This window comes from Lagopus muta, chromosome 8, assembly GCF_023343835.1.
Source record: "Lagopus muta isolate bLagMut1 chromosome 8, bLagMut1 primary, whole genome shotgun sequence".
Taxonomy (NCBI): Eukaryota; Metazoa; Chordata; class Aves; order Galliformes; family Phasianidae; genus Lagopus; species Lagopus muta.
This window is the reverse complement of record NC_064440.1, coordinates 31831830-31843245: the sequence shown is the minus strand read 5'-3', so window position 1 is coordinate 31843245 and position 11416 is coordinate 31831830. Positions and strand designations below refer to the sequence as shown.

Here is an 11416-nt window from a genome sequence, read left to right as displayed (position 1 = left end):
AATATGAAATCAAGTACTTACAAGGTTTTCTGGACTGTGCAGCTCATGTGTAGTGGAAGCACAGCGAGTGATCAGTGACTTGAACATGGCACTCACAATAATACCTTCTACACTCTGTGCTGTAGACTTGTTGTCCACTGTGGTGAAGTTATTCCCAAATCCAGCTTTGTCTGTGAAATTGAGGTACAAACAAACCGCCTTGTTTAGAATGCTTTTAAAAAGATGGCTTTAACGTGTATGTTACGGTGTTCAGATACGTAGGACAAAGGCTAGTCCTCACCTAAAATCTTATGCTCAGTTCTGGCAATCCCACTTCACAAAAAAATTTGGCAGAGGAGGAGGAAACCAATGAAAAGGATGTAATTTTTCCAGAAATAGTTGTAGTACGAAGAAAGATCAAACAGATCAGGGTGAGCCTGGCTTCTGTTCATCCACATTCCCCACTTAGAAATGTATAAAATAAGACATAAAATTTGAATGATACTTCTGGTTTTTTATTTATTATTTTAAAGAATAGGAGATGTCTGATTAAACTGGAAAGTGACAATGCCCACGAGAAGACAGTCTTCTGAACTAGAAAAAGGCTGCTCTTGCAAGGTGCAAAAGACGACCAAGCTGTCAAAGACTCAAAAAAGCATTACACATTTATAAGACAAGAAATATCCCAGCTTTATTAGGTGAGAGGAAAGATTTTTTCAAAAGCTGCATGAGCTACCATTCTTCAAAGCCTGGTAATAATTGGTGAATGCTGAGGAAACTTCCTGTGAGCATCTTTTTCATATAAGTCTGCTACTCTTCTTTTTATGCAGTCTCTGAAATGCCTGAGATCAGAGAGAATCTAATAGAGCAGAGAGACTGCCTAAATACTGGGGAACAGCTATTTCTATTCTGTAAACAATGGCTGTTAATTGCTGTCACGTGCAGTGACCAAGCAGAAAATGTCCAGTCATTCTATTAGAATCTGGAATAATTTTCCTAAAAAAGAAGAAAAATATACATAAACACACACTTATATTGTAGGTATGTACAACTCTGTGTTTAAATTCTTGTTTATTCAGTCTGTTCCTGCTATTTCCTGCCTCACCTGAGGCACTACAGAGGGTTTTAATGCTCAATTATATCTCCATTCAGAAGAAACCCTGGATTAAACAGGCCATTTCAGCTCATGCCATGAAGCAGAAAACCTCCAGCCTGAGGCATAATTGAATGAAAACATTTTCTTTGAAAGCCATGAACAACAGGTAGGATGAATCAAAGGAGAAGCTTTCAATTTCAGGTGCTCTGGGTGCTACATGATCACTACATGTGATCACTATGTGGTAAAATTGGATGAGTTTGAACTCTGCTGACCTGTGCTTGCTAAGAGTATAATCTGTATGTTTTAAGGATAAAAATTCACTTTTTAAAAAAAATCATTTACTTTAAGGCAAAAAAAAGGCATGGTTTCTTTCTGATGGTTAAGTTTAGGAACGTTCAATAAAGAACTTCTGATGCCAGCCATACTTACTGTCTGTGACTGGCTCCATGCAGAATCCCAGTAAAGCGTGAAGGAAATCCACCACATTATTAAGAGAATCTCTGTTCACATAATCCCTCATGGTCTGGCGGAACTGCATCCTATCCAGTTTGTACAGCTTTGTGAGGCAGTTCTGAGCCTGAAACGACATCCGTCAGATCAAATCACATCAAATTACGTGTTTGAGTTTTGTTGATAGCAGCTGGGTATTTTGAGGTCCTCTTTTGCTCTTAGTCAATGCTCTGCCTTTCTATCTAAAGTAATCTTCTGCAGGAGCCAGAGTGTTCAGATTCTATAACAGAACACAGGTTCACCCCTGAAGCAAACAAGAAATTCAGCACTTCATGGGTGCCACTGTTTGGAGGTGGTGCTGAAGTCATTCTCAGTCACATTTGAAGGCCTTACTCCCATCTCTTCCCTCAAAGGTAAAATCTCATTAAGCATGAACGAAATAGGAATATACCACCTCCTTCAAGGTTTATTGCCTTGAAAAAATTTCTTAGATTCAAGCATCTGATTTTGACCTGATGGCTCAGATCCAAGCCAGCCCACCTGCACCAGTGATCAATACGTATCATTAGCTTCTCATTTAAAAGTTAATAGCATTCAATTTCCTATCAGAAGAGTACCCATCCCACCGGGACTCCAAGCAGGCTGGTATCAGCGAGTCTGAAACATCAGCTTTTACAGGGAGCATCAACTCTTCTGCTACCTACAAAAGGGTGCTTAGCTTTCCAGTAACTCAAACGTGAATTGTGCATGCAGCCAACACAAATGGTGCATGCAAAGCAATCTGACTAGACAAACGCACAGAGAGCTGCAGACTTGGACATGTAGATACCTCTTCCCACAAAGACTTAGTTTAATGAGCCTGATAGGAATTTGGGCTCCAAGAGACCTATTCATTTATGTGTAATGTCATGCCCTGGATTAAATATTTTACTGGCTCAGCTCCAATGCAGTGTCAAAGCCTAACTGTCATTTTTGCTGAATATAGTATATTTTCAACCAGTGCTCTGTACAGAATCATCCTACCGTTACCACTGGGATTCTCTTACCCCATAGTCCTACTGTGCCTGCAACTAACATTAATGCTGCTGTCTCCTCAGTACCCAGGGGTCCAGCTAACTAACAGAATAATGGTGACTGATACAGAGGCAGTTAATCCACCTTCAAACCATCTAGCTCAGATTCTAGCATCAAGTTATAGCTCTCTTGGCATGGCTGAGCTAACCAAAGCCACGCAGAAGCACCTGGCTCCCATGCCCACTGTGGATGGGGGTTGAGTAAATTCTCATTACAGTCATCAGAAATGCTATCTGCTGCAAGCACAGAAGGCAAAGAGCAAGTCCGTGCTTCCTCTTCCGTGCTTCAAGGGAGAGAACCTTTGGAAGGCTCCCATTTGACAGGGCACTGGACTGATCCCAGAGTCAAATTCTGGTTGAAATCAAATGTCTGGGTTACATCCTGGGCACTTCCCAGTGCTTCAGCTTGAGCATACTCTGAAGTAAAAGGAATCAATGGTAACCAGCTGCCTCGTCCTTCAAAAGGGCATGAATCTTCTACTTTCTTGTGGTACAAGAACATGCCTGCAAGCATGGTGCACTTCAACTATCAGGAGCTGATGAAGCAGCCCAGCAGTGACCAGTCATGATTATCATTAGGAAAGGTGGACATAGCTACTTAGATTTCAGGATTTAGATATGCAACCCAAAATAGCTTCACCTCTTGTAAACAACATGCTCTATTGGAGTCTCATCAGTGTAAAGAAGTGACTTACAGCAGCACACACAGGGCTTTGCTCCAGTGTATTTGTAACTTATCACACAACCTTTGCATTGGGTGCTGAAACATACCCTGGGCCTCAGAGGTATTCTTACAGCAAGTCCCAGGGTATGGAAGGTAACACGAAAGTTGAAAATCTGCTACAGCTGGGCTGCAACACAGCCTGTGTGCTCAGACAAAGAGAAACACATTTGTACTCAATACAAAAAAAGCTACAGAGGGGGCAGACAAATCTCAGCAGCCGATGTCAAAAGTACAAGGGGAACATTTTAATGAGCTTTAGTTTTCTTACATTCTCCCGGAATACCTGGTGTCTCAGGCGATCTCCAGAGAGCCCTCGGTGTCCTTCCCCACAACCATAGGCACAGCCCAAGGACTTCACAATTTTGATAAGCATTGTGAGTGCCAGCCTATGGGTGCTGATAGACGGACCTTCATCCTGAGTCACAGAGAGAAAGCCGGTGTGAAACCATAGCAAAACCACTGGCTTTTTGTTAGCGTTTTACTTTTCAACTAACTGTAGCCCATTTCTCCCCTCAGACACTCTGTTACAAAGTTATAACTCTTAAAAGGTGTATTGCAATTACTTCTCAAGTCAGAGCACCAGCCTCCTCTCTTCAAACTCCCCTTCAAATGTTGTAAATGCAAAGCCCACTAACAGGATTCTGGAGTATCATTCAGCATTTACTTCAAAAAACTGAAAACAGAGAGCTGGCTCGCTCGGACAGAAAAGCAACCATATACTTTAAATATCTTTGTAGTATTATTATTATAGTACCATGAGTTGTGACTTCGGAGGTAAGCAACAGCCTTTCTCAGTCAATTCTCACAGCAATACTGAAAAATTTATGATTTCTGGTTATCAAAGAAAACAAGCTGTGTTCAAACACTGAATTTTGGTTTTCCTTATAAGCTGCATGTGATAAACCTTCAAAGAAATAATGATCGCTTTGCATTTTGATAGGATATTAAAAATGCCCCAGTAAGACTCACAAACTGCTTTTGGAAAAGTTGCAGTGCTTGAATTACCAATCGTGTTTCTTCAGCACAACTTCAGCGAGCACCAGAACAAAACAAATTAATTTGTGCAAAGAAAAAGGAAGGCAAACAGAAGGGGAATTACATACATATTCATGCTTTGTCTTAACAGATACTACAGTTCATTACGGAGTGGCACAATGGGAAGCAAAACAAACCTTTTCTTGGGTTTTGTCATTCTTCTCATACGGTCCTCCTCCTCCACCACCTCCATCGCTTCCTCCTCCACCACTTCCACCACCACCTTCTTCTCCTCCATCTCCAGCTCCACTGACTGGAGGAGGCCCAAATCCACAAGTTGAACCTCCGGAAGCTTTGAGTTGGAAGGATCCTTCATTTGGTCTCTTCTCAGGGGCTTCATTTTCTTTGTTCTCACTCTTCCTCCGGACTTTCTCTACACTCGGCACCACTCCAAGCTGAAGCAAGCACTCCACAATGTTCAGTGCCACATCACAAATCCTGGAGCTGATGTCATGGTTCAGGACCAAGTAAACAGCCTTCAGGACTACCTGGTAGAATCAAACATCATATTTAAAATTAGAATAATTTTCTCTCCCAGTACTATCCAATGCCTGGAAATTCTAGTCACAGACCAAAGACTCGTTATAGCAGGCACAGTACAAACTTAGAACGAATAACACAACCCTCAATCCCAAAAGCCTACAAACTAGGTGTAAAAGAAGAAACCATAAGTTGGGCACAGTCAGGCAGAAAAGGAAACCATGAGATGACATCTGTGAGCCTGAGAACATTGCCTCAGTGCACCAGGTGCTGTCAAGTCAGTAAGAGGAACAAAGTAAGGGTGAGTTTTAAGGTGCTGTCAAGGTGCTGTTCAGTTTTATGCTGTATTACAGGGAATTGAGTGCATGCTCCGGGAACACAGCAATTAAATAATATCACTTCAGATTTGATGTGTGCATTACACATGCACATGCACTCCTTGCAAGGAGTAATAGGAGTTGCAGTATCTCAAAGGAGACTTACGATATGCACAAATGTATCTGACTGACCTTTATGTACTGCTGAGAGAAGTCATATAAAGAGGTGGAGGAAAAGCCCATCACAACCCTGATCTCAATGGTACCACTATATTGACAGAAGAGGGACCTGGCTTTCCTCATTCCTTGCCAATTACCGAGAGATCCAGCATGCCGTTCTTGTGGACAAAGTTGTTGGTTCCATCAATGTGATCCGTATCCTCCAAGCAACTGTAATTGATGCATGAGTCTGTCAGGCTCCGTGGGAGGTTGGCACACGCGAGAGGTTCATGGGGCATCTCAGGGATGGGCACCTGATTGCAAAGCTTCCTCATGTGCTCACTGAAGAAATCGGCATAGCCCACGTTGAACGAAGCCAGAGTAGTGTTGAAGGTAGCCACAGTGATGGTAGAGATCTGGGACCGAACTGCAGGGAGGAAAATGGCTACCTGTGAATTCCCATCTCCAGAGTTAGAAAATGGCAAACCGAGGCTGTGCTTGTTTACAAGAAAGGTGCAGCTCTTAATGCAACTCACAATACTGAAAGAACAAGACAGGTCCCCAGTTCCTATAACGGGTGCAAGGGTGAAAGCATAAGTTAATTCCTTCTTTATGCTACCGCCAATTAGAACCCAAGGTTGCTCTAGCAGTATCGTTCCATGGCAGCGTAAGTAGATCTGAGTCTACCGATCATTAACTGGGGAGTCCAGACAAATTAAACTTAATCCAAACTGAGGATTAAATTTTGGTTAGCTTTGCTCCCGGTACTGATCCAGTGCCTGGTCTCAGAAGCAGGAACACCACAGCAAGGGAAAGAATAAGCACTCAGCAGCTGAATGGAGGGAAGGCAGGTTAGCAACAGCAATTTAAAATAGCTTGCTTAGTCAGACTGGCTTGAAAGATTTCATCACAGCTGTTGAAAAAGCAAAAAAAAAACCTAGCACTACCTGAAATAGAACATCACCAGCACGTAAAACTGACTGATGAGAAAGGTAATATGGCATTTAAGTTCACAGTACCCAGAAAAAGGACATCATGACATAGCTAAGTCTAATTTTAAACTGGCTAACTCGGTATTGATGGCATTTTGGCAATTTTCATTAAATACTCATGCTGAACTCTAGCACACACTATGAGTAATTTCCTATGCTTACTGCTTTGTAAACAGGCCCCTACACTCAACAGTGTCCCACATGGTTGATCGGACCATCTTCTTCAGGAGATTATGGTAACAGCACAAAGGAATAACAACAAACTTCTGCTTAAGGCTACTTAAAGCGTTCTAATTAATAAAGTAACAAATCTAGTAATCTTCAAGAATTGACTCAGCGATGGACTGGGTACATTTTGAAAATAACAACTTGTCAGAGTGGTGACTACATGTCTGTGCAGCCCTGCCAGCACCAAACGAGCAGTTTCTATTAAGAGAATCATTCTAAGGCCAATGGCAGTGCTTCAATCCAGGCTACAAAGTGGTTAATGATCAGTATAGGAAGTAAGTGCTGTACCTAATGTAACAGGATTACTTGACGCCAAGTGTGATTTTTCAGTAGCAATCACAGACATCTGCATGTTGAAGGCAACAAGGAATGTATGAAATTAGGAAACTTCATTCCTGAGTTACCAAGTTTGATGACTACCCAAGGGTAATTATTTTCTGTTTCACTGAGGTTTTGCTTCGTTTAACAAAAAAAAAAAAAATATCCAAAATCTACACAAAATATCTTTTTTCTGTGCTGAATCTTTATCTCATTATCACTGACAGAGCTGACTGCTGGATGGGACTCAGAGGCAGACAAGGAGAACTAAGGACTCTTCATTTATACCCATGCATGCCTGCAGCAAGTGTGCCCATGACTCCTCTTCAGCATCTACACAGGACACAACTAATTCTTCACCTCTGATTTTGAGTGTGTCAGCCAAAAGAATTATTTATTAGCAAATTTCTCCTGGCCAGGGAAATTAGACAACAGATGGGAAATTAGGAATGACCAGAATGCTTGGATATAGTTGGCCACAAAAGAAATAACAGTTAATACGTGTACTTATTATTCAACTACACAATCTCTTGTTCAAAGTTGGAAACTTCCACTGAAAATAGTGCAATTTGTCCTGTTAAACAGCTGCAGCACAATTGTACCCTAGATACAGACAGTATAACAGCATTATATATGGCAACTTTTTAGAAAATATTTGGCTAGAAAGCTGGTGTGGTGTGTGGGATTGCTCTCCCGCAGAACAAATACAAATCATGAACACAGACTGCACAAAACTGATCCAGGAGCAGAACTCTGCCCAGACTCACAGAGCAGGGATAAAAGAGATGTGTCCATACTAAATTAGAGCTGATGCAAATCCATCCTCTTTCAGACTTTTCAGAATTGCTGTACTAAAACAGCATGGATCTTTGAGAGCTCCCAGGGCTACAGAACATAAAAATGTGAGTATCCTTCTTGGTATGCTGCCTGACAGCTTATGCAGACAGACTGTGCCCTGCTCCATGGGGTGTGTGATATCCTCTTCCTTCGTGAAGGGGTAAGGTCCACAGCTGAGGCCTGATCTGCATGGCCAGGTTTTGCTAGTGGCACTACAAAGGACGGAGAAAGATTCGCTGTGCTCAGGCAGCAGGAGTAGTGCCAGCAAAGCCTTCTGGCACAGATAGCTCTGCTGACAGAAAAGAACTTTCCTCTGCACAGCTAATGTTGTTTAACAAAGGTGGAGTTGTCCTGCCAACAGAAAGACTCTTCTTTACGGAGCAGACTTCATCTCACCAGGGGTTCTCTCATAGTGGCCATACTTGGCACTGCTATTCCTGCAGAGGGCTCCAAGACAGATGGGCCCAGGGTGACTGAGCAAATTTCAAAGCTTGGCTTCTGTTTTGAATTAGGAGAAACTAAGAAAAAAGTATATTTTTCAGCACAATTGAGGACTGAGATGAGGCACTAAATATCACAAAGTTCCCATGAAACCAGCGAAGCAATACTCAGTTTCTACCCAAATTTGTGCACAGTGTACTCTTAAGACAAAACCAAAAAACCAAACACCACCACACCAGAACACAACCTCTATCTTCTCCATGCTAACGGCTGACTATATATATATATATATATATGTATGTATATATACGTGCGGGTGTATATATATATACACACACACACACACACATATATATTGTAAAGTGCACAAGATAAACACAAAAGACTTGGAAAATATTTATACAGAGAGCAAAAACCAGAACAAAACAATTAGTCATATAGATATACATGGAAACAGTAACACTTCCTCAGCTTACTGGAGTTTATATTTCAGTGAAATTTTTCTTTCTTCATGTGCTAAATTTACCTTCTTTGACTGTGTTCTCTCCATGGCTGTTTGAGTGGTCTGGCAGATCAGAGACAAGAGTGTGGTGAGAGTGCGAGTGCCGAGCGCTCAGGCTTTCCATCTCCGTTGCTGTGTCAGAGCTCCCCCGTCTGGTGAACTTTCCTAGGGTGAAGACAAGAATTTGATACTAGGTTTACTCATCTGAGAGGTTCCTGGAGGTTCTAAGAGACAGTAGCTGAAGACAGAAATGGAAAGGTTGAAGACAGAAGCCATGACCTTCCATGACGCTGTAAAGTGCAGGAAAACAAATTAAAATGGGATACCTTGTGGGAGTTCACTGATGTAAAGATTGGCTAAATCATGTTGACTACCATCTTCAGGAAAGGATATGAAGATGAAAATAAATGACAGTGAAAGTTTGTGAAAAAGAAACCATGGCTGGAGTTTGTTCAGTGAACTTGGAAGCTTGAAGGAACCAATATTCGAACACCACATCTTTGTAATACCAAGACAGGGTAAGCTTATCTGAAGCAATTCTCTATTTAACATCCAACACTGACTTGAGGAAAACCGTTAATATTCTTTTCTATGCTTCTAATGACCACACTGCTGCTTCTCCAGATATTTCTCCGCAGAAGAAAAGGATGTAAACATTCCTTGAATCTAATTTAAGCTGCAGTTGATAATGCAGCCTCACGTGTATTCGAGTGGCACAGCCACGACTATGGGTTGTTACAGTAGCTATTATGACAGCATATGACTGTTTTCAGGGAAAAAGTGAAGTGTAAGTCATTCAAGGTCTGCTGCCAGCACGGCTGCCACTTCTGCAAACAGATGTTTAGTACTGAAAACAGAACAAAGGACGTAAGATTGCAATAGGACAGACAAAGAAACAAAAAGCCTCTGCTGTTCTCTAAATGTTCAGGACAGGAATGCTACAGAACGTGGGGCAGAGATAACAATGCCTCACCCAATATGGCGGTTTGCCATCCTCCTCTCTCAATGCCACGTCTGTCCTCTCCAATGCCAGAAAAACTGCCAAATGAAAAAGTGCTCCGAGTGGGTGAAACATCCAAATGGTCCTCATGGAGAAGAAAGGGCATCCCCATTCTCCGCTGACGCTTCTTCCCAGTATGGTGGAAAGGAATCGACCCTTTGCGTTCACGCTCTCTGTCCTCTTTGCGGCTTTTAAACTGCAAGAGGAAGAAGAGCAAAGATGAGTGCAGGTAAAGGCATTGAGGCATTTAACTACTAGTAGAGGGGAAAAATTAAATCAGGTATGTGGACCAACTGCAACCTCATGTGCTGAGCGTCTTGTCTTGGTCATCCTGAAAGAAATTATCTGCACTCAAGGACCATACGAACATTTTAAGGAACTCAGTTTTACCCCAGGCTGGGATGGATGCCTTTGAATAACTGTCCAACGTGCTCAGATATGAGAAGTAAATTTGCAGAATCCACAAAACTCTGCTAAGCATCTTGGATGGGTGCAAACTCAGAGCTTCATTACATTAAAAAAGTCAGAAAACTTGAGCACCAGTACTTATGTGGTTATCCTCCCCACATACAGTTTTAGCAGAACAGATATCAGAATAATGATTTTACAGAATCACAGAATGGCCTGGGTTGAAAAGGCTCACAATGATCGCCTAGTTTCAACCTCCCTGCTATGTGCAGGGTCACCAACCACCAGACCAGGCTGCCAAGAGCCACATCCAGCCTGAGATTTTGTGATGTGATTCTAATTTTGCACCATACCTAAACAATAACACATAACATTAGTCCCGATAAAAAAGATGACAACCTTTGATACAGCATGAGTGCACAGTCCAAGCAAACCTTCAGCTGCTACTCACCAGGTCATGCAGATGCTGAATCATAGGTAAATTAAGGAAAATTTTCTTCCACTCACCTTTTTGAAGATGTTCATCCCCAGATCTGTGGAGAGATCTGGAACTGCTGGCCTACGCAAATTGGTCAGTGAAACCTTGGAAAACGCTTCTGTGCTTAGCGATTTTTCTTCCTCGTTACATTTCATTGTAAGATCCTGCAGATCCCAGAAGAAGACAATAAGCACAAGCAGAAATAGAGGATAAGCAGCTTAATAAAGTAAGTGCTTCCAAAAGCTTTAATTGGAGGAGCACTGTAGAGGGAAAAGACTGTCTCTTCATCACAGAAAGCATTATTTGCACATTTGAAGAAAAACAAACAAAACTGTGTAGAGACTCCTACAATTATTGATCTTGAGTAACATATTTGTCATCGGGGGGGAAGAAGAGATGAGTGAGGCACTGTGCTGCCAAAGACACACTCAGGCATTGCTGTCAGCATGGTGTAGTGGCACAGAAGACCCATGGTCAACTAAACTTGATTCTGATTCAAGGCATGACCCTGAGTGCCAGATGATCTTCCCATGGCCTCGGTTTACATTTATATGCAATCACAGAGACCACTCTTTGTGCAATGTTTTAACACCCAAGAGAATCTGCCCTTACCAATGTATGCCTGTAATAAAGTATTTTGGAATTAAGCTGCAATAAGCAGCATGGTCACCTCAAGAGATTTTATTTGTAAAAATATTTTAATTATACAATTTCATAAGTACAAGTCAGTCTCTTTATGAAAGTTGCAAGCCTTTTTTTTGATGCCACGGTGGGATGTTCTGGCAGAGGGAAAGAAGATGGGATTGGAGCAACACTCATCTTTAATTTTATCTATCAACTAAAGAAACCTAAGATGTCAACACCAGTAAGAATCCTGCACTTGTAATAACAAGGCC

At 41.8% G+C, this 11416-nt stretch overlaps 1 protein-coding gene across 15 annotated transcripts in view; it reads right to left on the bottom strand.

Moving 5' to 3' along the window:
• UNC80 (unc-80 homolog, NALCN channel complex subunit) overlaps positions 1–11416 on the bottom strand; it is a 120889-nt gene that overhangs the window by 86382 nt on the left and 23091 nt on the right. For 13 of the 15 annotated variants that reach the window (XM_048952933.1, XM_048952938.1, XM_048952934.1 and 10 more), the window contains 8 exons: positions 10550–10684; positions 9608–9830; positions 8659–8799; positions 5475–5743; positions 4498–4848; positions 3594–3740; positions 1508–1655; positions 22–170 (listed from right to left, as the gene is read on the bottom strand). In XM_048952933.1, coding sequence (XP_048808890.1) covers positions 22–170; positions 1508–1655; positions 3594–3740; positions 4498–4848; positions 5475–5743; positions 8659–8799; positions 9608–9830; positions 10550–10684 — 1563 coding nt within the window. The remainder of the gene's footprint in view (positions 1–21; positions 171–1507; positions 1656–3593; positions 3741–4497; positions 4849–5474; positions 5744–8658; positions 8800–9607; positions 9831–10549; positions 10685–11416) is intronic. The other 2 variants (XM_048952936.1, XM_048952947.1) reach the window with 1 other exon arrangement.